The sequence below is a fragment of the Bos indicus genome, chromosome 17 (genome assembly GCF_029378745.1).
Source record: "Bos indicus isolate NIAB-ARS_2022 breed Sahiwal x Tharparkar chromosome 17, NIAB-ARS_B.indTharparkar_mat_pri_1.0, whole genome shotgun sequence".
Classification (NCBI taxonomy): domain Eukaryota; kingdom Metazoa; phylum Chordata; class Mammalia; order Artiodactyla; family Bovidae; genus Bos; species Bos indicus.
Window position 1 is genome coordinate 70147928 of NC_091776.1, and position 27186 is coordinate 70175113.

Here is a 27186-nt window from a genome sequence, read left to right on the forward strand (position 1 = left end):
TGCAGAAATCCTATGCATTCTGTTGACCATCTGACATAGACTTTCACACAAGTCACTTAGAGAGGTGTTCTTTACTTCTGTGAGCTGAGTTTAATTCCTACGAGTAAGACGGCCAGGCTTTTTTTGGGGGGGCAGGGGCTGTGCCCCGCAGCATCAGGGATCCTATTTTCCCAACCAGGGATCAAATCCGTGCCCCTGGCTTTGGGATGAGGGGTTTCAACCTCTGGACTGCCAGGAAGTCCCCAAAGCCCGACTTTTTTATGATTACCCTTTACATTTCTATTTCACTGAGTCTAAGCACCCTGGAAATGACTCAGTACCTCACCTGTGTGCCTGCTCTTTCTGAAGAGGGCAGATGTCCCTGGAACAGCATTTGGGCTGGGTTCCCCTTTGACCTCCTCTCCTGGTCCCCACCCTCCACACACCCATTAACTTTGGGCTTCGCCCATGAGGCTCTCAAATGGTTGCTGACTGACCTGATATCTCAACCTAGGAGTCACATGACTTTTCTGAAAGGCTTAGAAAGCTTTTAAAAATAGCAAAGGGGTACTGGCATCCAGAGATGACAGCCAGGCAATGGTAAATGACCGACAGGGTGTGTGGGATGCACTTCCCCATCCCCCACTCACGAAGTTTGCTGAAGGGGCACCATTCAGAGCAGGTCTTACAAGCAGGTCAGGGTTCAAACTAGATCCTGTAGCATCCTGCAGGATGCAGCACCTGGATTCAACCCAAGCCTCTAATGGTGGCTGATTTGATGCACACACTTTCTTCTATTGAAAGAATTCATGTGAAGATAAGAAAATGGAAATAGGGAAAAAAATAGGAGAGCCTGCTTTTTCTGTTGATCTGACCAATACAATAAAAATAAACCTTGGCTTTTAAACATGTTTATACAACTGATAAAAGCAATGTAGAACATGAAGTAAGCTGGTAAATAAGTACAGAAAGAAACTTACAAAAATCATTTTCAGGGTAGAAGCACTATATCTGCAATACTGCTTTATGGTTTCATATTAAAATGGAGATGGTTACTGTGACGTACAGAAAGCAAGCATGTGGATCTGAAGTCGGTATCTGAAGAAGCTACCTTTCAGTGCTTCCCCCTACCCTTATTATATCATAAGCTGTTTCTAACACTTATTGTGTGTCAGGCACTTTTCTAAGCACTTGACATCCATTTTCTCATTTATTCTCTGCAAAAGTCCTATGGGGTAGACACTGTTCTATCTGCATTTCACAGAGGACAAGGATGAGAGTCAGAGAGGTGAGAATATGGCTGAAGGCAACACAGGTTAAGTGAGTGGCAGAGTGGGGATACCAAACCAGGCAGCGGGTTTTGGCGGCTCCCTGTTCTCTCCACTGATTCTCCCAGAGGATGAAGGAAGACACCCAAGCCCTCCCAGCAGCTCTGTCATCAGTGCTGGGTTTGTCTCCGTCCATTGAGACCACGAGGAGCCCTGAACAAACTGCCAGCTCCCTGCACAGGCTTCCCCTGGGCCAGCTCCTCTCAGAGAACCTTTCCTGAATCAAAGGCCCTGCCCACAGATGTCTATGTCCCAAGTTCCCATTGTGAAATGACTGGCTCCTTATCTAGCCAGAAGTTCCCACCACGAGCAAGGAGAGGATACCCAAGGGGGCAGGGAACCGTGAATCCTGACTTTTTCCAGATGATTCAGAATTGGAACAGGTAGGAAAGAGCACTAGCAAGACAGTGTCTGCAGTGGTATCAGTCAGCCCCCTCTAAGAACTTCCAGTTAGGTTTTCTGGACAGCGGAAACTTTAACATGGTATCGTGATTTTTTTGTACCGTAAATCTGCCTTCCCCAATATAAACAAGCACCCCTATTTTTATGTTGGCTTAAAAGTTTGTAGCTTAGTGCCTCACTGAAATGCCACCTATTAACTCAATTTATGAGGCACCCATGAAGTTGTTGAACGAGATCTCGGTATAGTAAAGACTTGACTATCTGACTACTGATTTCAACCTAGACTTTAAATCAAACAGTATTCTCAAAGGCTTGACTTCAAGTCTCGCAACTGATTCTAAGAAGGCCAGAATGATTACTCAAAGCAGTCCACTTCAGTTGCTTGTCTGTTTTCTTAATGATTTTCCCTGGCAGTCAGCACTTTCACTGCTGGGGCGCAGGTTCAATCCCTGGTTGGGAAACTAATATCCTGCAAGCCATGCGGCATGGCAAGACAAACACGCACACGCACACAGAAGCAAAACAGAGCAAAACGCAAAACAGAGACACCAACGCGGCTGTCGCACCGCACACAGAAGCAAACAGAGCAAAACGCAAAACAGAGACATCAACGCGGCTGCAGCACCGTAACCAACTGCCCCTCAGCCACAGATCAGCGTGGTTCCCTTTAAGGATCCTTACCCTGACAAAAGGGTGCCGGTTTATAACTAGTCAAGGCAATGAAGAGCACACAGGAAACTCAGATAATCCAACACTTATTTTTCAGGTGGTAGATTTAACATGCAGGCTTAACATTGGTCAGTATCAAGCTGAATATTCTAAGTGTCCTCTGCTTTTATTCCCTGTCCAACTGGCAGGTGACAGCATTCATTAAGGAGTCTGTGGCAAGCTACAGGAGCAAAAGAGGAATAGTACAAAGCGTGTAATACTCCGATCTAAGAGAATCAGTTTATTCACCTGAAGAAAAAAAAAAACAAGGATCTGAACAGTGAGATAGTCCCAAGCATTTCTATTCTGTGTTTCAGGCAAAAGATGCTACCACTAACTGAAGAGCAGGTACTACATCTCAAGAGCTGGTAAAAGGGCCTCTGAAGAAGGTAAGCAGCAGCTAACGGGTCCCCAGCTTTTCCCACTCGTGAGCCTCACTACCTCCTGTTTTCTAAACGGATGGTTCTCAAACCTGAATCTGAGTCAGAATTCTCTGAATTGCTTGTTATTCAGCCAGACATGGCTGGCCCTACCCCTAGAGTTTGATTCAATGCCTATGAGATGGGGCCTGAGATTTTGTATTTCTAACAGTTTACCAGATGATACTAAACCATGGCTTCCCTGGTGGCTCAGATGGCAGAGAATCTGCCTACAATGCAGGAGACCTAGGTTCAAACCCTGGGTTGGGAAGATTCCCCAGAGAAGGAAATGGCTACCCACTCCATTATTCTTGCCTGGAGAATTCCATAGAGGAGCCTGACAGGCTAAAGTCCATGGGGTGGCAAAGAGTCAGACATGACTGAGCAGCTAACACTTTTAGTTTTCACTAAACGTTACTTCAAGCAACACACTTTGAGAACCATTGTCTGAACTATTTTTAATCCATGACTTTTGATGTGGGATCCCACTCTATAACTTCCCAAAGTCCTTAAACATAATGCACTCACTTAGAAAAAAAAAAAAAAAAGCACCATTTAAATACTACCAAATCACAGCTTTTGATCTTAGGAAAATGCCAATCTAGCAAAATGGACCTCAGTAGGTTTACACATTAAGGGCTCAAAACCCTCAAAATAGCAAGTGATATAATAAGTCTACTTATAACCATCCAAATTAATAATCACTGAGGCTTAGGAGGAGGCCTGAAAATTCCCAGTGTGACTCTTACATGAGTTCCTGAGACATTCATAGAGGCACAGCAGACAGTAACTGAACCCTGAGGAGTAACTATGCACCTGAGTCCCTTGACAACATCAACACCACATTTCAAGTTCCCCACGGAAGATGAGAGCCTTGTTACTCAAAGCATGGTCAGTGGGCCAGCAGAATGGGCCCCACCTGAGAGTTGGTTAAAAAGTCTCATTAAAAGAGTTGGTTAAAGAGAGGCAGAAACATCACTAAATGCTTTGTTTATTCCAACAGTTTGGTCCCAATAAGTAGATAGGGAGGAGGATGGCTCAAATATCATTCCAGGAGTAGAATCAACAGACCATTTACTATAGTGCTCAGAACACAGAACTGTTTTAAACTTCCTTCAAAAGAAAAAAGGCTTAGTTTGCCTCAAATCCCACATGAAATTACCAGAGTGTTGAGAAACATGTACATGGAAACACTAACCTAACACCCCGACAATACCCAGTTGCCACCCTAAAACTGTGTGTGTGTGTGTGTGCTCAGTCCTGTCCACCTCTCTGCAGCCCCATGGACTGCAAAGCCTGCCAGGCTCCTCTGTGCATGGAATTTTCCAGGCAAGAATACTGGACTGGGGTGCCATTTCCTACTCTAGGGATCGAACACATGTCTCTTGCATCTTCTGAACGGCAGGCAGATGCTTTACCACCAGCGCCACCTGGAAGCCCCTGTAATTGTCATTAACTAAAAACTCTTAAATGAGCCGCAAAGTACAACTATTTCTAACTAACTTGCGTAGAGACCGTTGAATCTAAATGGTCATGAACCGAAAAAATTTCTTTAAGGCACATTTATTTAACTGAGGCAGAATTCTGAGGCTAGACTGCCAAATACAGGCAATACTGAGTTTCTTAATCTTTACTGTAGACATTGTAGACATTCATAAATTCTACACTAACAGATGAAGAGTATCTTCCTAAAAAATGACTTATTCATAAAGATAGATATGCATTAAAAAATGAAATATACACCTTACCCTCTAATCAGGGTGTGAAAGTAATTCAACAGCCTCTATGCCTGGATTCTACAACATAATGCACCAGTCAGAACTTTCACTCAAAAAGAACCGGGAGACCTGAATTCACATGAGTTTATAAAAGCACTTTCCTTTCTTTTAATAAGCCTTTCTCCATTCAGATTTCACTTGTCCACATTTTAGGTAACGAGTTTAAGTTGTGAAATACTACTCAAGCACTCTTAGGTTTGAGACAAACTATATTTGGGAAAAGCAAACCTGAATGAAGAAGTCACGTGCTTTCTATCGCTGCATATTCTGTTATGCCAAAACAGACTGGCTTAAGATAGAAGCTGACCAAAAACCTTTAACAAGTGAAAACACTCTTGTCCTCAAGTTTTTTTTTTTTTTTTAATGCTAAAAATGAATGTTACTCCAATAACATTGGGTATTTTATCAAGTAGTTAAAGTACCCAGTGTTACTGGAGTAATATTCATTTTTAGAGAATTAAAATTAGCTAGTTAAAAGTAGCAGCATCACTGCACACACAAGCTGGTTAAAAGAAGCAGAATCAGTGCACACAGAAGGCCCGAGTTTAAAACACGAACCAGCCAGCATCCTGGGAAGCCTGGGACAACAACCACATTAGAGTCCTTGATTGGGCTCATACAAGGGAAGTAAGATACAAGGCCCAACTGGGGCATAACCCTTCCCGCCAACAGTCCCAAGCACATTTCAGGGAACTAGGAAAGAATTCAATGCTCTTGTCAACTGCTTCAGAAATGGTCAGTAGTCCACAGGACAGTGAAGCAATAGCTTCAATAAACACATGACCTTGAGGTGATTCCTCCCCCAACCACCTCAGGAAAAGCAGGTATCTAAAGGAATTGAAATCACCTCAAGTCTTCAGCTAAGGGAAATATGATTAAAGTCTTACTTTCTTGAGTCCATATCCATTTTATAACAGCACGTAAAAACAATTAAAAAATCTGGTTACCCTAGGAAGGCACACCAAAGAGTACTCCTGTGAGTTCACCTCTCAATGAAACATCAACAGAGGACACTGATGTCTGTGAGGCATCGCAGAGCTGGAATCCTTACTCTACGGCCTGTAAGTCAGTAGTAACGCACCAGTCGCACAGCTGTTACACAGAGTGTGCGCCAACACATTTGTTGCTGTTGTTTAGTTGCTAAGTCCTGTCCGACTCTTCGAGAGCCCATGGATGGTAGCTGGCCAGGCTCCTCTGTCCATGGGATTATCCAGGCAAGATTACTGGAGTGGGTTGCCATTTCCTTCTCCAGGGGATCTTTCCGACTCAGGGATCGAAACCTGGTCTCCTGCGTTGGCAGGCAGATTCTGTACCACTGAGTCACCAGGGAAGTGCCAACATATTCCGATCCACAAATTCACACAGGGAGGATCTGAGCCTTCAGTGGAAGCCTGCTGCTGCTGCTAAGTCACTTCTGTTGTGTCTGACTCTGTGCGACCCCATAGACAGCAGCCCACTAGGCTCCCCGGTCCCTGGGATTCTCCAGGCAGGAACACTGGAGTGGGTTGCCATTTCCTTCTCCAATGCATGAAAGTGAAAAGTGAAAGTGAAGTCGCTCAGTCATGTCGGACCCTCAGCGACCCCATGGACTGCAGCTTTCCAGGCTCCTCCGTCCATGGGATTTTCCAGGCAAGAGTACTGGAGTGGGGTGCCATTGCCTTCTCCTCAGTGGAAGCCTACTTAGGGGCAAATTTTAAAGTCTGGGTGTTTGTACTTTCAGAAAAAAAGTTCAAAGCAATGTTTTACTAAATCTAGTTAATATTTAGTCCACATAGTCAGAATGAGACTACCTCTTTAAACAATACTAATGAAGTTTCTGCACAATGTTACTTATCTCCTCACCTATAAAGAAACACTATTTCATTAGTAACAAAGCCTACTTTTGTATAGCGATGGGGGGATCTGGAAGCGGGTTGCTTCTTCAGGTCGAGAAAAGCATCTCCATTTTCTGTTTCACCCACACTTCTATCCATGGCTCCTTGGTTGACAGTTTTTTGCACCTGTAAGAAATCAGCACAAAACTGTCACCGAGAACAATAAATTTTAAAGAGTCCTCACTGTTTAAGAAACTGAAATGATCTCGGACTCCCTTTAAAAAACCCTTTCTGTAAACCAGAACCCACTGGAAACAAAACCACTGGTACTTGGATATCTCTTATAGTAAAGAGCTCTAAGCATCAACAGGGTAAGGAAAGCAGAAGTGGAACGTGCCCAGATCAGGGGACAGCCTCTAAGCAGCTTTAATATAAAAAGAAACCAAGCCTGGTCGCTGCCACTCGTGAGGGCCGTCCGGCGGAGTGGGGAAGTTTCCCGAAGTGGGGGCAGGTAGGAGACGGGCTGGGATCGGGGAAGCGGAGCAGTGGTAAAGTGCCTGTCACTTGCCAATGGACGGCGCCAGCTGCCCCTTGTTACCGGAGGCAGGGGACTGGGGACGGGGCCACAGCTCCCCTCGCCCGGCCCGCCGCACCTGTGGACATGTCAGGGGCGCCCGTGCCAAGGAAGGGGCGAGCGCCGGCTTCAGATCCAAAACTCGGCTTCCCGGGGCCGCGACCCCAACCCCCGGCCTCTCGCGCAGGCCCTGGCCCAGCAGCCGCCTTCGGAGGAAGGGCGGGGACAGTACTCACTGAGGGGAGGCGGGCCAGAGGGAGCGGGAGGGCCGAATCCCCCAGCCCCGGTGCTCCAAGCTGGAGCCGGCGCAGGCCCGCCGCCGTCCGCCCCGGCCCGGCGGCTCGGGCCCCGCCAGCCCGCCCGCTGCCCGCCAGCCGCCCCGCTGGCCTCCGGTCCCTGCCCGCCCCCCGCGCGCGCCTCGGCGCTCGCGCTCACGCACGCGACCCCGGGGCTCAGCGCGCCCGCGCCCCTTCTCTCCCCGCGGGCCCAGGCGCGCGGAGCCCCGGACCCCGCCGCTGCCGCCCGGCCCTTACTGGTTGCCTCGGCCGCCGCTCCCCTCCCCGCCGCCCGCGCCGGCCCGAGAGCTGCTCCGCGCGGCCTTCGCTCTTGCCCCCCCCACCCGCCCGGGCTGTCTCCCTTCAGCCGCCGTAACCGCGGCCCAGCCCTCCGCCCCTCCTCCCCGGCCCCCTCCCCCTTAATAACTCCCTCCACGCACCCGGGCCCCAGCACCGCCTTCGCCGCCGCGCGCCCGGATGTGAGGTGTCCGCGGCGGTGCCGGCCGGAAAAGGGAAACACGGCGGCGCGCTCCCAGGGCGCCGGCCCCTGCGTGCGCCCGGCGGCGGGGAGGCGGAGGCCGGGAGGCGATGGCGGCGGCGGGTGGAGACCGGGCCGGGGGCCGGGAGAGCCCTCCCGGATGCGCGCAGGCAGTCGTCGCGGGCAGCCCCGGGGAGGACGCCGCGTTCCCACGCGCGCTTCGGGGCGGGGCGGCCGGGGAGGACGGGACGGGCGGAGCTTGGAGCCCACCATCACCGCCCGGCGGCCGTCCGAGGAAGACAACTGGGGCCGGGAAGTGGATCGGGGGGCCGCAACCTGGGAACGCGGCGGCTGCTGCGTTTGCACGATCCGTTCTAGGCGGAGAACCCTGGGGCTTCGGCAGCGGGATTCTGTGTTAGGCGAACCTGGGGGCTTGGAGCCTTCCGGAGTGTGTTCGAACCTCGACTTTTTTTTTTTAACTGGTGGTGTGATGTTGGGCAAAGCTCTGACTGAATTCCGCTCTTCTTACTGTAAATGATGTATGTGTGTAAGGAATAAGCGAGATTACACGTTGCTGTGTTAAAACTGCCACGGTTGCTTCTGAATGAGCTACGGGCGACTGACACAATTCATTGAAATGTTCTTTCCCGCCCCGTAACCTGAATCTTTCCTTAGTCTGCACGGGAAGGGGAAGTGGCTGAAAATGAGATTGCAGATGTCAAGCGCTTAGTACGTAGTGCTGGAACCGGCAGACAGGGCCACAGAGAGGCAAAAATATCAATATGATTCCCCTCATCTGTGAGCAATGAGAGTAACTGCCGTGCTGGGAGGAAAGGTTTAACGGAGATCGCGTGTAAGCCTGGTCTGCAGGAATTTCACGAGCTCGTTTCTGCCTCGTGGGACCGTGAAATGATACGTGACTGTGGAGGGAAACGTAATTTTTCTCGTGGAAGGATAGCGAAATCTACATATCTTTCAATGAGCCTGCTTTCTTTAAGCTTCAGTTGTGAAATCAGCCCACTGGGCAGTGACTGAGCTCTTGAGTTCCCGTCCTGAGTCTTAGCAGAGAAAACAATTATGAAAACTTTTTATTTTTGTCTATTGGGTAAAATGTGTTTTTTTACAGTCTTCTATCCGCAAGCCACTATGGAGAAGTGGAGCAGGCCTTTTTTTTTTTTTTTGAAGCTCTTAAATCCTGACCCTCACAGTGTGAAACCATAGTTACTTTACCTTTGGAACCTGTTTACTCATCTATCAAAAAGAAATAGCAGTACCTACTTTTCAGGCTTGTAGTGGGAATTAGAGATAACATTAAAAACACTCTTCTGGTTATCTTTTGCTGTTTAACAAACAATCCCAGAATTCAGTGGCTTAAACCAACATTTACTTTACACCAAATCTGCAATTTGGGGTGGTTCTAGCTGGGACAGCTGGTCTCTACTCCCTTCGGCTTCAGCTGTAAGGTTGGGCACTGCTACTGCTGCTGCTAAGTCGCTTCAGTCGTATCCAACTCTCTGCGACCCCATAGACGGCAGCCCACCAGGCTCCCCGTCCCTGGGATTCTCCAGGCAAGAACACTGGAGTGGGTTGCCATTTCTTTCTCCAATGCATGAAAGTGAAAAGTGAAAGTGAAGTCGCTCAGTCGTGTCCAACTCTTAGGGACCTCATGGACTGCAGCCTACCAGGCTCCTCCGTCCATGGGATTTTCGAGGCAAGAGTACTGGAGTGGGTTGCCATTGCTTTCTCCGAGGTTGGGCACTAGGAACATCAAATGGCTCACTAACGTGGTTGACGGTTGGTGCTGGCTGTCAGCTGGAACCAATGAAGCTATTGGCTCTAACACTTAACACCTGGTCTCTTGCGTGGCCTGAGCTCCCTCACACTACTGGCTAGATTCCCAGAGCAAATGTCCAGGTAGGAGAGGGCCAGACAGTCGTAAACTGTCTAGCCTAGCTTCCAAGTCACTCATTGTATGTTCTGCCCCATACCAGTCTTTTTTTTTTAAGATTTTTTGATGTGGACTGTTTTTAAAGGCTTCATTGACTTTGTTACAGTATTGCTTCCCTTTTATATATATATATATATATTTTTTTTTTTTTTTAGCCAAGAGGCATGTGAGATCTTAGCTCCACAACCAGGGATTGAACCACTAACCTCTGCATTGGAAGGCAAAGTAGTAACCACTGGACAACCAGAGATGTCCCCACATCCCACATTCTAGTCTTTAGATAGGAGTCACTAAGCCAGGCCTGTATTTAAGGGAAGAGGACTTAGACTACACCTTTATATAGGAAGAGTGTCACAGAATTTGCAGGCATATTACAAGTCATATATGAAATGTGCTCCAGGCACGGTAGCTATTATGCTAGAGGCCTGGTCCTCTGATCTATCCTAGTGAGAATGTACTCTTCCTCCCCTGGGCTCTTCTTTAATGTATTGTAGAATCTTGTTCAATTTACTTTTTACCTCTCAGAGCCTTAATTTATCCTTATTAAAGGAGACAATTATTACCTAGGAATAAAGGCAATCTTTTACTAAAGGAGAGCCATCTGTGAGCTCCTTTCACCTGTCATGTAAAGCTGCTGCTGCTAAGTCGCTTTAGTCCGACTCTGTGCGACCCCATAGACGGCAGCCCACCAGGCTCCCCCGTCCCTGGGATTCTCCAGGCAAGAACACTGGAGTGGGTTGCCATTTCCTTCTCCAATGCATGAAAGTGAAAAGTGAAAGTGAAGTCGCTCAGTCGTGTCTGACTCCTAGCGACCCCATGGACTGCAGCCTACCAGGCTCCTCCATCCATGGGATTTTCCAGGCAAGAGTACTGGAGTGGCGTGCCATTGTCTTCTCCGCACGTAAAGCTAGATGCTTGCAAATCTTTGTTTCATTGTAGCTTTTGAATGCTATTCTCTTTGGCAGAAATGATAATTTGTAATTCCAAATGCCTCCTTTACAACTAAAATGAATTTTCAAGCATCAGTATGGGAAATCCCTTTGAGAGAGTAAGAAAGAGATAAGTGATTTATTCTACTTATAGATTATTTGTAAAATCTTGGTTTAGGTTCACATTCTTGTTTTATAGTCCGTTGGGGAAATGAGCAGTTCAAGAACAGCACAAAAGCAAATGGAAATTAGAAACCTAGAAATTTTGAGAGCAGCTTCAACTCATAAAGTTGGGATTACATCTCCACTGCTCTCCACCTTTCTAAATGGGCTTTTTCCTAATCAGCTTTTCTGTCTCCAAGGGTACTCCCTAGTTCCAAGAAAATAGGATTTGAACAGTGTCACAGCTGTGGCATCATGTACTCAAGGATTCAGTTCAGTTGCTCAGTCATGTCCGACTCTTTGCAACCCCATGGACTGCAGCATGCCAGGCCTCCCTGTCCATCACCAACTCCTGGAGCCTACTCAAACGCATGTCCATTGAGTCGGTGATGCCATCCAACCATCTCATCCTCTGTCGTCCCCTTCTCCTCTCACCCTCAATCTTTTCCAGCATCAGGGTCTCTTCAAATGAGTCAGCTCTCTGCATCAGGTGACCAAAGTATTGGAGTTTCAGCTTCAACATCAGTCCTTCCAATGAACATTCAGGACTGCTTTCCTTTAGGATGGACTGGTTGATCTCCTTGCAGTCCAAGGGACTCTCAAGAGTCTTCTCCAACACCACAGTTCAAAAGCATCAATTCTTTGGCGCTCAGCTTTCTTCACAGTCCAACTCTCACATCCATACATGACCACTGGAAAAACCATAGCCTTGACTAGACGGACCTTTGTTGGCAAAGTAATGTCTCTGCTTTTCAATATGCTATCTAGGTTGGTCATAGCTTTTCTTCCAAGGAGTAAGTGTCTTTTTATTTCATGGCTGCAGTCACCATCTGCAGTGATTTTGTAGTACTCGGGGATTACAAAGGCATTATTAAGGGACTTCTGGAAGACCATACAGCAAGTTATTTGCAGAGCCTAAACCCTTCCTGGAGAAGGCAGTGGCACCCCACTCCAGTATTCTTGCCTGGAAAATCCCATGGACAGAGGAGCCTGGTAGGCTGCAGTCCATGGGGTCACGAAGAGTCGAACACGACTGAGTGACTTCACTTTCACTTTTCACTTTCATGCATTGGAGAAGGAAATGGCAACCCACTCCAGTGTTCTTGCCTGGAGAATCCCAGGGACAGGGGAGGCTGGTGGGCTGCCATCCATTGGGTGGCACAGAGTTGGACACGACTGAAGCAACTTAGCAGCAGCAGCAGCAGCAACAAACCCTTCCTGGCACCTTACATCTTTGACTTTATATATGCAAAGTACTTAAGAGAGTCTGACACCACCAAGTGCTGTTGCACTATCTCTTGTTATTCTGATTAATCCTTCCCAAGAGGACTAATTATTTTATTATAATTCAAATAGAAATGGCTTTAATTCCTTCATAAATCAGTCAAAACCAACGGTGGTAAATGCATATGAAAAAATATTAGTAAACCATTTAAAAAGCATACTTACTGATTTATCTTCCTGGATAGTTGTAATTTGTATAAACATTATTTACATAAATATTCATACTTATAAAAGTAACTTTACAGTAAGTAAATACTAGTTACCATGTTAATTAAGATTTTTGAAAGTCACTAAATTATTTTAAAAAGTACTTGGCCACATCAGATAAAAAGATTTTCCCGTGTCCCGCTAAAGTGGACCTTCTCCTTTTAAACACTTTTAATTACAAAAACTGACATAAGTAGAAAATAGAGCAAAAATGCAAATTACCTGTGATTCTAATCCCAAAGCACTCAACTTATTTTTCCTCATGTTTTTAACGTAACATGTTTCAAGTATTTATATTCATAATGCTAGCCTTTGTTTTTCGCGCTCCACCAGAAATCTCAGGTGCTTTAAATGTTTTACAAAACACAGAAGGAAAGGATTCAAAAATGCCCTACCTTAATGACCTATAATGAAAAAGAATCTGAAAATATATACCTGAATCATTTCTCTGTACACCTGACACTATTAACACTGTAAATAAACTATTCTTCAATTAAAAAATAATGCCCTACCTAACGTCTCCCATCCCCATGTTAAAAAGATAATGAGTGGGCCGAAATTTTAAAATTAACGGCTGTTTATGGGATACTAATAATTAATGCTTGTTAGTTACGTTTTAAAAGTAATGGTTAAGAGACGATATCAACCTGGGATAATCTCAATTCCCCGGCTGGGCAACCATGTGCCCTCACCCACGCAGTCCTCGCTGACAATCTCCCCATTGCACGCACGCGCGCGCTTCGGTACCGGCTCACTGCTCCCCGGGAACCGTGGAACAGTGCCGCCCATCACGCGCGAGGCCGGAGGTGGCTGAAGGACGACCTCGGTCCCCCCCCCCGCCGGCCTCCACGCAGGAGCTTCGCTCATCTCTAGTGCCTGCCCCGCGAAGTGTAACTCGGGAATCCACTCAAAACAGGTTCAAACCAACATCGATGTCGTAAAGCAAGTGAAACAGCTCCCACCGCTCCTGTCCAAAAGCGGTAGAAAGCTGAGCTCTGAGAGAAGCGAGCAAGCCACAGAGGCACCGAGGCCTCCGTGGGGCCGCCCGAGGCAGGTGCGTCTCTCCACGCACCTCACGGCTAACTCGCATTTCGGATGCTGAGAGGTGGCGTTGGCGGGTGGGGGTGGGCGCGTCCTCTGCCGCACTGAGGCTGCGCGAACTCCGGGTCCCGGGCGGGGCGTCCCTCACGCACGCAGTGTTGCCGTGGAGACGGGGGGCGGGGCCGGCGCGAGACTTGCGTCCTGAGGCGCGGGAAGCGAGGGGGTGGCGGGCACGGGCCGCGACGGCCCGAGGGGTTGGGGCCGTATCTCCCGAGACCTGTCTGAGGCGGGAAGGCTCGGCCTCTGCGGCCGGAGCCTAGAGGCGAGCGCACGTCCCTCCGAGCCAGGTCGGTGACTACTCTGTGGGCGCGTCCGCTTCCTCCTCCTCTGGAAGTGCAGGTGATGCTGCCTCCCCGCAGGGCTGAAGTGGGAGAGGGTAGGCGAGTGGAAAGGGCGCGCAGGACGGCGCCCGGCGTCGTCGCTTCTCGCCCCGCGTCCTCCCCGCGCGTCAGGTGAACCCGGGCGGGTACGAGTGCCGCGTCGGTGCTGGGCTCATTGGTGCGCGCGAATTCGAATTCCCTGCTGTGTGGCCGAGCGAACAGGGAGAGTTTGCAGAACTTAGGGGCCACACCAGAGCCCCGAGGGCCAATTGGGCGAACACCCGCAAGTGGGAGATTAGTGCTTTTTTTTTTTTTTTTAGTTCAAACTAATTTACTTGTTTATTTTTGTTTGCACTGAGTCTTCGTTGCAGCGCTCGAGCTTTCTATGGTTGCCTGGTGGCATGGGGTATCTTAGTTCCCTGGCCAGGGATGGAACCCAGGTCCTCTGCATTGGGACGCCGATTCTTAACCACTGGACCACCAGGGAAGCCTCGTGGTGCTGTTTTTATCTGATGGGAGGCAGTTCAGGTTTATTGTTAGCCTCTGGATTATAGTAAATATTTGTTGAGCGAATGGTGTTAGGTCCCTGTGTACCAGCCCCAGCTGTACCACTTAGTGATGATGTGGGCCCTTCATCTATAAAATGAAGATGGTTACCATCTGCTGAGGTGGTTGTGTTAAAGCAACTAGTTAATGAAACGTGCTCAGTATTGATACTGTACCTGGGACAGAGTACCCGCTCCATGAATGCTATTTTGACTCTAATCTAGACTTTCTAGGTGGCATGGTACCCACCTAAGTGCCATAGAAGCATAAGGCTTGGAGGTCTCATGGAAGGCTTCCTGGAAGAAGTAGTTGAAATTTATTCTGCAACATGGCATATAAATTTAGGTATTTCCTTGCTTTTCTTTAGCAAGATCTCATTTCTCAGTTATTGTTAGAAGCTGCAGAATACTGTAGAAACTTCTTTAAGTTCCTCTTGGATTTGCATTTTTCAAATTAACATGTGTATTAAAAAATTAGTATTGGGACTTTCCTGGCAGTCCAGTGGTTAAGATTCTGAGTTTCCAGTTTCCGGGGTGCAGGTTCCATCCTCCCTGGCCCAGGAACTAAGATCCCATATGCCGCCTGGCAGGGCCAAAAGAAAATTAATATTGAAAGCTTATATTAGAAAATAGTCTCCAGGTTGCAGTTCCAGTTTCCATTCTTCTAACTGTTCTTCCTCATGTTACTTGTAAATTGGAAGTAAATAACCTTATAGGTGATATTTTTTGATTTGTTAAATTTACACCTTGTGTCAACCATTATTCATGGGAAATAAGTACTTAGCTCAGTTTTTCTTTCCTCATCCCATCAACGTGGTTATGTGGTAATTTGTTGTTAATAGTGTTTATGTTAAATAACAAATATTCACTGTTGAACCAAATGTATGTGCCTGTGCACGCCCTCAGTTGCTCAGTTGTATCTGACTCTTTGCAACTCTGTGGACTGTAGCTTGACAGGCTCCTCTGTCCATGGAATTTTCCAGGCCAGAGTACTGGAGTGAGTTGCCATTTCCTTCTCCAGGGGATCTTCCCAACCTAGGGATGCAACCCAAGTCTCCTGCGTTGGCAGGCGGATTCTTTACCACTGGGCCATCTGGGAAGGCGCATGCTGAACCAAGTGGACTGTTGCAACTCTTCCTCTCTTGTATATCCCATCATTTTTTCTGAGAATTAATGCTTGTCTTATTTTCTAATTTTCCTAGGATTCCATGCACAGATCACTAATTTTTGATTCATGAAGAATCTGCTTACTGAAAAGTGTGCATCAAGCCACTGGTTGAATTTTCAGCAAAAAAAGATTAAGCAGAGAATGGAGAGGAAGGTCGACTCCAGGTGAGTGATGAGACTTGACAAAAAAGATAAGTGAAATTATGGCTTATTTAAAAGCTTGTAAATATTTTTTGTGTGAAAATAATAAATTCTTAAAATGTAGTTTTTTCCTAAAATCAGGAGTAGTGAGTAACAGTTTTTTGTTGATATTTTGGGTCTCTCATCTAGGGTATAGAGTATAATGCACATTTTGTACTTTATGTTACAGTCAGAATCCATTTTGGGTGTGTGGAGATATCCATCATTAAAATTCTTACTTTGAGCAGAAATAAGGATGATATTCCTGAGAAGTTATATTGAGGCTGGCTTTCTCCTTCTCCTCCTTTGGATCGTGGCTGCTTTCAGCCTGCACTAAGGTTCTTTTGATTGAAAATAAGAGACTTCAGTTCTGGCTAGCCAAGGAAAAAGGGAATTTACAAGAAAGAGACTACAATTTACTAACAAATCTCAGATTCACAGTGGTGACTTGCACCTGGCCCTTCATGAGTATCCTGCCCCTTAAGACAGAGGGACTGGTTCAGGGCTGGGCATGTGACTGCATGGGGCCAATCAGAGGTTTTCCTCTAAAGCTGGGACAGGCTTTGAAGAGTGAGACCCACCTGGTGCTGAGGTTATAGTGGCAGCTGCTGCAGTCTGCATGCTGCAAAGGCTGGGACCCTGTACGCAGGTCAGCACACTGAGAGAAGCAGGAAGAGTTGGCAATTTGAGCTGCCAGTTCTAGTCTTAAGGCTCATGTTCAGACTTCGGAAGTATGTGAGCTAGGGATTTACCTCTTTGTGCTGGCTATCTTCAGTATAACCCAGGGCTTTCCACTGAATTTGACCAGTGAGGTCCTGGTAGAAGATAGTGAGGAGAGAGGAAAGTGAGGCCAGACTGTTTATCCCCTTGGCTCCCTCCCTGCAAGATGCCTTTTGGCTTCAGTCTTTCCCAGCATCATAGTCTTTACCAATGAGTTGGCTCTTCGCATGAGGTGGCCAAACTATTGGAGCTTCAGCATCAATTCTTCCAATGAATATTCAGGGTTGATTTCCTTTAAGATTGATTGGTTTGATTTCCTTGCAGTGCAAGGGATTCTTAAGAGTCTTTTCCAGCACCACAATTCAAAAGCATCAATTCGTTGGCACTCAGCCTTCTTTATGGTCCAGTACTCACATCCGTACATGACTGCTGGAAAAACCATAGCTTTGACTATACGGACCTTGGTTGGCAAAGTGATGTCTCTGCTTTTTAATACGCTGTCTGGGCTCGTTATAGCTTTCCTTCCAAGGAGCAAGCAACCTTGCGTCCTAACTAACATGCAGAAGGTTTTTGTTTATTTATTTGGCTATGCTGGGTCTTAGTTGCAGCATGTAGGATCCAAGTCCCTTACCAGGGATTGAACTCGGGCCCCCTGCATTGGTAGCACAGAGTCTTAGCCACTGAACCACCAGGGAAATCCCCATACAGAAGTTTCTTTCTTTCTTTTTTTTTTTTTAAATAGAATCTACTAGGTCTTGGGCAAGGTGGAAGCCAGCGTAGCTGGAGAGACCTGTTCAGTAGCGTTTGGTCCCTTCCTCCTGAGTAGTGCCATCTTTGTACTTCAGCCCCCATGTCCTGTACAGACTGTGTCTCAGCTCAAAATTCAGTTCTAGGAGAATGAATCTGGTTGGTCCAACGTAAGTCAAATTTCTCCCCCTGCTCTAATCAAGTTTTTCTTGGAGTAGGGTCATGGAGCTCCCAGCACAGCTTCTGAGGTCCTACCCCTGCTGATCCCACAGCTTTTGAGGGATCCATCCTCAAAAGCTGAATCCATGCCCTGACAGTGTTTAGCAGTGATCCGTAGAGAGCTTGTCAGGCCTGCCTGCCTTTAGCTTCTGAAACAAATTAACCATGGCCTTAAATTGAAACTCTGTTTCCTCAAATAGTCTGCAGCTTTAGAATGGGAAGCTTTGATAGGAGAATGGATTCCCTAGGTATTCTGCCGTAAAGCAGTCTGAGATCCACTGTGTGAGTCCTGCAGGACTCCTTGACGTTCCTTTACTCTCCTTGAACGTCTACACTGCTCATACCTAGTATTCACACCAGCTCTTTCCAGTTCCCAACTCCCGACTAGTTTCTACTCATACTTCCAAACTCAGGTCCAGTATCGTCTCTAGGAAGCCTCTTCCCACCCTGTTCCCCCTCCCCCCCAGTGTGGATGAGGCACCCAGTGTGGGTGTTCCCATAACACACTAAGTTTACCTTTTTCGTGGCATTTAATGATTGGTATTCTCATTGTCGTCTTGATACACCATTAACTCTTGAGAAACTCTTAAGTGTCCAGTAAACTTTCTCTGAGTGAATAAAAAGTGTATGTGTATGTATGCGAATATACACGTATAGCATACACAGATACACACCTCTTTAGTATCTGAAGCCTGTGTGGATCTGTTGTTTCTGTTACCTTACGCGGAGTCGAGCTTCTTTGTGTGCTGGACCCGGTACATTACAGGCCTGTCTCTAGGTTTATGAAGGTGCCTTCCTTCCTAAAGGGTTTGCATTTCCCTTTGTTATTCTCCTTGGTGCATTGCTATTCCACAGTCGCCTTAAACCAGTTGTAAGGCTTATGATTCCCTGACCCTCTTAGAACCCAGAGTGTAAATTCTCACAAGCCTGTAGAACTTCTGATTCACCCACACCCTCAATTTAGAGAATGGGCCCTGAGTCTTTTGGAGATGGGCTTGTGCTTTCTAAACTGATGTACCTGTCAGCATGCCAATTACTTCCATTCATTTCAGTGCATGAAGTACCAGTTAATTTGTTTACAATGAGAAATAACTAGGGAAACCAGCAGTGTATGCCTACCTGCTGCAGGAAGCCATATTATATTCTGAAGTTTTCTTAGGAAGTTTGAAATCACAGTGTGGGAACATAGTTGATACATTACCTCCAGGATGAGTGCAGAGTATTCAAATCTGACTGTGTCACCCCTCCCTACTTAGAACTTTCCAGTGACTCTTGTTGCCTTTGGGCTCCAGTCCATGCTCCTTTGCTTTGCCTTCAAGGCGTCTCCACAGACCGTTTTCTAGCCTCATTTCTCACCACTCTATGCCTCATACTCTGTTTGCAGCTGTCCAGCTCTGTAAGTTTGGGTCAGGTTCAGGAAATCCAGACTTGTTGTTATTGTTTAGTTGCTGAGTTGTGTCCAACTCTTTGCAGCCCCATGGACTGTTGCCCACCAGGTTTCTCTGTCCGTGGGATTCTCCAGGGAAGAATACTGGATCAGGTTGCCATTTCCTTCTCCAGGAGATCTTCCTGACCCAGGGATTGAACCTATGTCTCCTGCATTGGCAGGTTGATTCTTTACCCTGAGCCACCTGGGAAGCCCGAAATCCAAAGTAATGGATGCTAAACAAGATGGAAGTGATTTTCCTTTCACACATAGGAAGTCTGGAGGCAGGTGGTTACGATGATTATGTTCAGTAAGGTTCTTATGGACCCAGGACCTTCCCGCTGTCCGCACCGCCATCTCTGAAAGGTCCTTATCCTTCTGGTTCAAGTGCGCAGCCATTCCGAGCAGCAGGTAGGAGCAAGATAGGAAGACAAAGTGTGCATTAGCTGGCCCTTAAGGCAGATCGTAGGAACCTGCCACCTGATGAGCCCCTATACATCCACTTAGAACTTAATTTTAGAAGGTAGCAGTAGGGGAGCCTCAGAAATGTAGCCCTTATTCTGGGCAGCCATGTGTGCAGCCAAGTAGAGGATAAATACTGGGAACGTGTCAGTGTCCTGTGCTTGCTGTAAGCTGTCGATAGTCTTGTTTTCTCATTGTAAGACATGAGAAACACACTGAATACACATTTGTCTTTGTAGCATATTAAAAAACTGAGAAATTACTTTGCTGACAAAGGTCCACATAGTCAAAGCTATGGTTTTTCCAGTAGTCATGTATGGATTTGAGGGTTGGACCATAAAGAAGGCTGAGCATCGAAGAACTGCTGCTTTTGGTGATATTGGAGAAGACTCTTGAGAGTCCCTTGGACTGCAAGGAGATCAAACCAGTCATTCCTAAAGGAAATCAACCCTGAATATTCATTGGAAGGACTGATTCTGAAGCTCCAATACTTTGACCACTTGATGCAAAGAGCTGACTCATTAGAAAAGACCCTGATGCTGGGAAAGACTGAAGGCAGGAGGAGAAGGGGGCCACAGAGGATGAGATGGTTGGATGGCACCACTGACTCAATGCACATGAGTTTGAGCAGCTCCAGGAGACGTTGAAGGACAGGGAAGCCTGGCGTGCTGCAGTCCATGGGGTTGAAGAGTGTCGGACACGACTGAGTGAACAACAGCAACGACAGCAAGCCCCAGGCTGTACTGTGTTGCTGAGCGTATTACAGTAGGTGCTTGATACTGAGAGAATAAACGAACACTGCAGGGCGCACCTGCCAAGTAAATAGTTAAATGAATTGGTCAGGGCATGCCTTCCCCCGGGCACTGTTTTGTTTTTTAAATTTTTCTTAATTTTAAAAAAGTCGAAAAAAGTCAAAGTATAGTTGATTTGCAGTGTGTGTGTTTCAGGTGTACAGCAAAGTGATTAAGTTACACGTATGTATACGTTCTTTTTCATATTCTTTTCCATTGGAGGTTATTACAAGATACTGAATATAGTTCCCTGTGCTGTATACAGTGGGTCCTTGTTTATTTTATAGTAGTGTGTATCTGTTACTCCCAAACTCGCAATTTATCCATTTCACTTCCGGTAACACCAAGTTTTCTGTATTTGTGAATCTGTTTCTGTTTTGTAAATAAGTTCATTTATATCATATTTTAGATTCCCCATGTGAGTGATATTGTATGATAATTTCTTTATCTGCCTCACTTCACTTAGTATGAGAATCTCCAGGTTCATCCATGTTGCTGCAAATGGCATTATTTCATTTTTTATGACTAATATTCCATTGTGTATATATGTACCACATCTTGTCTATCTATTCATCTGTCGATGGCCATTTAGGCTTCTTTCATGTCTTGGCTATTGTAAATATTGCTGCTTTGACCATTGGGGTACATGTATCTTTTTGAATTAGAGTTTTTGTCTTTTCTCCTTGTCCCTTTTGAATGAACATTTTCAGATTCTGTCTCCTCACTTCTATTTTTCTGTGTTTCTTGGCTAATCATCATCCTCCCATTGACATTTTTTTAAAAAAAAGCAATTGTATTCCTGTGTTCTGAATTAAACCAGGCTCCTCCCTGTTCCTCATGATTGTTGGGTTTCTGGTATTGTTTTTGAAGTGCCTTCTGTTTCATCTTTCTTTCCTTCTGCCTTTCCTTTGTTCCATAAGTGAACACATTTTATATGTCTACCTACTGTGAGTGCCTGGCAGTGTGTTAGGGGCTGAGTATATATTAGCAGATAAAAGTGGTTCCTTTCATCATGAGGCCTTGTGATGGGAAACAGGCATATATGTACGGAGACAAATCTATGGCTTCAGTTTGTGATCTCTTCCTTTCGGTGTTAGAATAGCTTAGATTTCTGGGGCTACTTCACTTACACCAGAGTTGGTATCCTTATGATCTTTAAACTTACAGAGCTGCAAATAGTTCATTGCTGCTTGACTCACTAGCTGGTGAGGGGGAGCCCAGAGTCTGATGAAAGGAGAGAGCAGTGGTCAGGGATGACTTCAGGCGTGGGCCTCCCCGTCTGATGACCTGTTTATGACGTAACAGGACTTCAGAAGGGCACTGACCTAGCACTTTTTCCTTGAGTTTGCTGTTTCATAAGCTCTTAACATTTTTAGAGCCTCTTTTATTTTTATGGTAAAAGGAGTGGGATGAAAGCCTCATTTTAAAATTTTTTGTTAATGTTTTATTTTGAAATAATTTCAAATTTAGAGAAACATTGCAAGATTGGGACAAAGAACTATATATCTTTCTCATCCCAGGTTTTCCTGTTGACATTTTTACCACATTCATCTGGTTCTGTCTCTCTCCTCCCCGCATCTCCATCGTCTGTCTGTCTCCTCTCAGTGTTTTTGTGTCATTTATAGACACGTGCAGAAGGGCAAAGCATTTTAGTCCCCGATACACATGCTTCTGGCTGGACTCAAACACAGCCACGCTCTGCCTTCTCCTTTCAGCTCATACTGTAGGTGAGGACCCTTCTCCAGTCTGTGTACTGCCATCTTTTCACAGTTTGTGCTTTCTGTTGACAGTTTTGCTGTTTGAAGTGGCCCCTAATCAGAGCACTGAAGTTCTGTCCAGTGTTCCTTGGTACAGGAAGACTGTGATGTACCTTAGGAAGAAAATGTAGGGGACTTCTTTGGCGGTTCAGAGGTTAAGACTCCACTCTCTCAGTGCTGGGGGTGCGGGTTCAATCCCTGGTTGGGAAACTAAGATCCCGCGTGCCTTGTTTGTTGTCCATTTGCTCAGTCGTGTCCGACTCTTCGCGACCCTATGGACAGCAGCACGCCAGGCTTCCCTTTCTTTCACCATCTCCTTGAGTTTGCTCAAACTCATGTCCGTTGAATCGGTGATGCCATCCATCCATCTCATCCTCTTGTCGTCCCCTTCTCCTCCTGCCTTCAGTCTTTGCCGGGATCAGGGTCTTTGAGATGTGGCCTTGAGATCAGGCCTTGAGACGAGGCCAAAAATAAAAAAGAAAGTGTAGGCCTTCCTGGTGGCCCAGTGGTTAAGAATCTGCCTGCCAGTGCAGGGACCACAGATTTGATCCTAGTCTGGGAAGATTCCACGTGTCACGGGGCGACTAAGCCTGTGCGCCCCAGCTACTGAGTCCACGCTCTAGAGCCCGTGCTCCATAATAAGAGAAACCCCTGCTAGGAGAAGCCTGTGCACTGCAGTGAAGAGGAGCCACTGCTGGCTGCCACTAGAGAAAGCCCATGCACAGCAGTGAAGACCCAGCACAGCCGGAAATAATTTTTTTAAAAAGTGTATGTTAGATGCACTTTGTCCAAGCATGAGTTACAGGGCTGTTGGCTGTGAGTTCAATGTTAAAGACTCTCCATATGTATTAAGTATGGTGTCTTTAAACACAGGCACACAGAAAACAAGGCTCCATATTGATTAGTTGATGATATTTTTTTGGCATGCAGGATCTTAGTTCCATTACCAGGGATCAAACCTACGCCCCCTGCAGTGGCAACGTGGAGCCTTGACCACTAGACTGCCAGGGGAAGTCCCCATGAGAATGCTTTTAAAGACTGGCAGGAAGCTAACTATGTGTTCTCCTGTAGGGACAGTGGTTCGGTATATTCACTAGCTCAGTGCTTATGGTGGCTTTATAGAACTTACCACAAACAATGAGAATCAAACTATGTGTTTCCTCCCTCCCCTGGGCCCTTTGTGAGTAAACTGAAGTCAGTTGTCCCCAAAATGATATTTATAGCAGAAAGAAAACAACAAAATGTAAGAAAAACTTCCCTTTTCATTTTGTCTTTTTAATATTTATTCATTTATTTGGCTCTGCTGGGTCTTAGTTGCAGCATGTGGAATCTAACTCCCTGACCAGGGTTTGAACCTGGGCCCCCTGCATTAGGAGCACAGTCTTAGCCACTGGACCACCAGGGAAGTCCCTCATTTTGTCTTTTTAGTCCCCTTTAATTTGGAAATATTTCTCAATATTTCCTTATCTTCCATGACCTAACATTTTTGAAGAGTTTAGCTTACCTTTTATGCATATATTTGAATTTGTTCAGTGTTTCTTCATGATGAATTCAAGTTATGTATTTTTGGCAAGAATTTCACAGAAATGATGCTGTGTTCTCAGTACGTCAGTATCAGGAGATTTGGTCCTATTACCATTGATATTAACTTTTATCACTTGGTATAGATGATATCTGTCAGGTTTCTCCACTATAAAGAAGTGAATAAGTGTTTTATGGGGAGATACGTTGAAACTACATTAATAGCCTATTTCTCATCAGACTGGCACCCACTTGTTTTTACATCCATTGATGATTCTTAGCTGAGTCAGTTATTCCTGTGATGGTTCTTAAAAGTTTATTAGTTGTATTCTACTGCAGAGTAGAGCTTCCCATTTTTCTTCATCTATTTATTTACTCATTTACTTACTTCAGTATGGATTTGTGGATTCCTGTTTTATTCAGTGGGTTTTAGTCTGTTACTGCCAAAATTGTCCCAGATTTGGCCAGTGGGAGCCCTTTTCGGCTGGTTCCTGTGTCCTTTCGACATTCTCCTGTCATTCTTTGAATATTTCTTTACTGTCTGATCCAGTAAGATAGTGCAGCTTGTCTTGTATTTTTCTTGTCTCAGACCTGAAAGTCAGCCGTATTTCCAGGCACTGCCACTTCCTCTTAGTAGGCAGTGACATTTTAGAAACAGTATTTGAGCTCTACGTTTGCTCATTCCTGGTGGGATGTTGTTGCCACCAGATATTTCCTGCAGGCAGATCTCTGACACGTGTTTTTGAAAATCATGCTGCTGCTGCTGCTGCTAAGTCGCTTCAGTCGTGTCCGACTCTGTGTGACCCCGTAGACGGCAGCCCGCCAGGCTCCCCTGCCCCTGGGATTCTCCAGGCAAGAACACTGGAGTGGGTTGCCATTTCCTTCTCCAATGCATGAAAGTGAAAAGTGAAAGGGAAGTCGCTCAGTCGTGTCCGACTCTTCGAGACCCCATGGACTGCAGCCTTCCAGGCTCCTCTGTCCATGGGATTTTCCAGAATCATGAGTTCATACCAATAAGAAAATCTCTTAATGTTTCTAAAATGGGATTAAAAGTCATAAATTTAGTGTTTGGTCAAGGTGTGTAGTTTCACATGGATGTAAAAGTTGCATAACCTGGAAATCATTCCTAGTTGTTTCTGCATGAAGAAACCTATTTCTAACTTGAAAATGATTCCCCTTAAATGACACGTTAAAGAAGTATGTGTTAGGACTGAGGTCTCCAAGGTGCCCTGCAGCTCTGTAGCTTCTGCCTAGAGCTGATCTAGTAGTGCCCGCCTCCAGATGGGGTGGGCATTTCTTTTTTTTGTTGTTTATTTTAATAATTTTTATTTATTTTTTGGCTGCACTGGGTCTTTGTTGATGCACACGAGCTTTTCTCTAGTTGCTGTGAGCGAGGGCTATTCTGTAATTGCGGTGCAAAGCCTTCTCTTTGCAGTGGCCTCTCTTGTGAGGCATGGGCTCTAGGGTGCTTGGGCTTCAGTAGTTGTGGCTCCTGGGCTTTAGAGCACAACAGACTTAGTTGCTCTGCAGCATGTGAGATCTTCCCGGACCAGGGACCGAACCCACGTCTCCTGCATTGGCAGGCGGATTCTTTACCACTGAGGCCCCAGGGAAGCCTGGGGGGTGGGTGTTTTTGTCAGAGATTGGGCAGTTTATTGTCCTTGAAGTAGAGTTATTACCTTTCTGTCTTGATGAGCTTATCTTTTTAATTTCACTTGTATGTTTAAAGATATTTGCATCACGTGCAGAGATAATTTGGTTCTCTCCTTTTCTCCTCAAATTTGAGGTCTTTTAGGGACAGTGCAGTAAAGAAACCTTATTCTCCAAAGATACTGTCCACAAAGAAGCCCTCTGCATTCTCTGGGAGCCGGAGTGAGGTATCTAGGGCCAGTCACCCAGTGAAATACCATCCCTCACAGGCCCGGACCCGAAGGGGCCGGCTAAGAGAACTGCGTGTCAGGTGAGCTTGCCAGGGGTTCCCTGCCTCAGGGACTTGGTCATTGTTCCCCCTTTTTGGTTAAAACAAGGGGGTGAGTCTTATTCTCTTATCTCAGTTAATTGGAGACCGCAATGCCTGTTCGCCATGACGGAATGTTCAGAATATTTGGGAATATGGAAATGTAAAAGCCATCATTGAGTGTTTTCATTCATGGTCTCCACTTGTGCCCCACAATGTGTAAGCTATAAAGAGTCTTCCAGAAAAAGTCTGAACGTGATCCAAGAAAATGATCATTTTTTGCTACTCTTGATTAGGTCTTTGAAAGGCATCCTTTTGTTTATTCAGCAAAAAGTTATCAGGTGCCTGCCTGGCCAGGTGTGGTGTTAGATGCTGAGTGTATAAGGTGAATATGACATTCCTAGTGCAAGAGCTCACGGAAGTGTAAAGTCAAGTAGGCTTGGCAGACAAGCCACAACAGTGAAGTGTGGTAAGTGCTGTGAGGAGGGCGGATGTGGTCCCCAGGCCCATGGGGCGAGAACAGTGCACTAGCCTGGCATTGCCAGCAGTGACTTCCTGGAGAGGTGGAGTTTAGCTGAGTCCTGAAGGATAAGTAAGATTAAGGCAGGTAAAGGGCAGGAGGAAGGAGAGTGTTCCAGGCTGAACCTGGAGGTTAACTGGCCAAGACACGCTCACCTTCCTGTGTGCTCCAGGTAGCGTGCTAGGGATACTGTGAGCCACGGTCCCTGCTCTCAGGCTCAGAGTGCAGAGGGAATGATGGGCACCCTGTGAGCGGTTTCCTGGGATTCTGCATCATAACATTACTCTGGGGGCTGGAGCAGGGCTGAGAGTTCCAAGCTCCTTGCTCTGTTTGGTTGGGGAGAGCCCAGGAAAGCTTCACATAGGAGTGAGCGTTGAAGATGAACCTTGTTGGGTAAGCGGGCATTTGCCAGGCCTTTGCCAGGTGTTTCGGGCAAGAAGAATGTGAACAAAAGCACTAGCGTATACTTCCTGTTCCTCAATTCTGAAGTCTTTATGGACAGAGTATATTAATAGTATTTTTTAAAAATAATCTGCTCAATTTTAGCTTTTAAAATCTGTCCCATCTTGTGCTATTTTTTAAAAATTTATATTAATGCAAAATAATTGGCTTTACAATATTGTGTTGGTTTCTGCCATATATCAACATGAATCAGCCACAGGTGTCCATATTATCACCTCCCTCTTGAACTTCCCTACGACCTCCCACCCCATCCCATCCCACCCCTCTAGATTGTCACAGAGCCCCAGGCTGAGTTCCCTGTACCATACAGCAAATTTCCCTTTTTTCTGTCTGATGCAGGATTATCTATGATTCACCTTCGACTCACGCTAGCATCCCACCCCCTGAGACCATTAAATTTCCGTCTCCTTTCCAGAAAATTGATGATACAAACCAGATGGAGTTCTTAAATGTGTATGTCCTTTCTCTCCTTCTTTCAGATGCGTGGCCAGAAAGTACTTTCATTTGTGGATTCGCATGACTTTTGGAAGAGTGTTTCCCTCTAAAGCCAGGTAGTATTAGCTCAGAACACCAGACTTCCCCTGAGTTTCATCCTGGGTTTCTGTTTTGCACGAAGCCCATGTGTAACCTTCATCCTGGCGTGTGTTTCATTCCCCCTCTGCTCCTCCCCGGCCGCCAGGAGGGGAGGATGATATAATGGTAGTCTAACACTTACTAGTCTGACTGAATGAATGTTATAAAGGAACCACAAATAAACTAGGACAGCTAAGACCCTCTCGGGGAAGAAGTATTTGCCCTGGAGAAGCAAATGAGCTCTTTCAGGTCCCTGTTGAGAGTAACAGATTGACTTGGTCTGGGGCAGAACCTAGGGAAAAGTTGACGCTGTCAAGGGGCGTGAAATATAGTCAAGTGTAAGTCCCACAGCTTCAGTTTGTCTAGGCTGCCGCCTACTGCTGTGGGTGTTAGTGAAGATCATTATGGCTGCAGTGCCCAGAGTGGACCACAC

The 27186-nt window shown here is 46.2% G+C and overlaps 2 protein-coding genes across 7 annotated transcripts in view; one reads left to right on the plus strand and one right to left on the minus strand.

Annotated features, from left to right (window-relative positions):
• The window catches only part of EIF4ENIF1 (eukaryotic translation initiation factor 4E nuclear import factor 1), a 39291-nt gene extending 31676 nt beyond the window's left edge, over nt 1-7615 (minus strand). For 4 of the 6 annotated variants that reach the window (XM_019977320.2, XM_019977319.2, XM_070769892.1 and 1 more), the window contains exons 1-2: nt 7536-7615; nt 6495-6614 (exon numbers count right to left, since the gene is read on the minus strand). In XM_019977320.2, the coding sequence (XP_019832879.2) occupies nt 6495-6587 (93 nt within the window). In that variant the 5' untranslated portion in view covers nt 6588-6614; nt 7536-7615. Of the gene's footprint in view, nt 1-6494; nt 6615-7081; nt 7210-7238; nt 7372-7535 lie in introns of those variants that run through there. The other 2 variants (XM_070769890.1, XM_070769891.1) reach the window with 2 other exon arrangements.
• A 5910-nt stretch (nt 7616-13525) lies between these two features.
• The window catches only part of SFI1 (SFI1 centrin binding protein), an 88169-nt gene continuing 74508 nt past the window's right edge, over nt 13526-27186 (plus strand). Inside the window, exons 1-4 of the mRNA XM_070768937.1 lie at nt 13526-13673; nt 15454-15583; nt 25028-25201; nt 26660-26731. Coding sequence (XP_070625038.1) covers nt 15486-15583; nt 25028-25201; nt 26660-26731 — 344 coding nt within the window. The 5' untranslated portion in view covers nt 13526-13673; nt 15454-15485. The remainder of the gene's footprint in view (nt 13674-15453; nt 15584-25027; nt 25202-26659; nt 26732-27186) is intronic.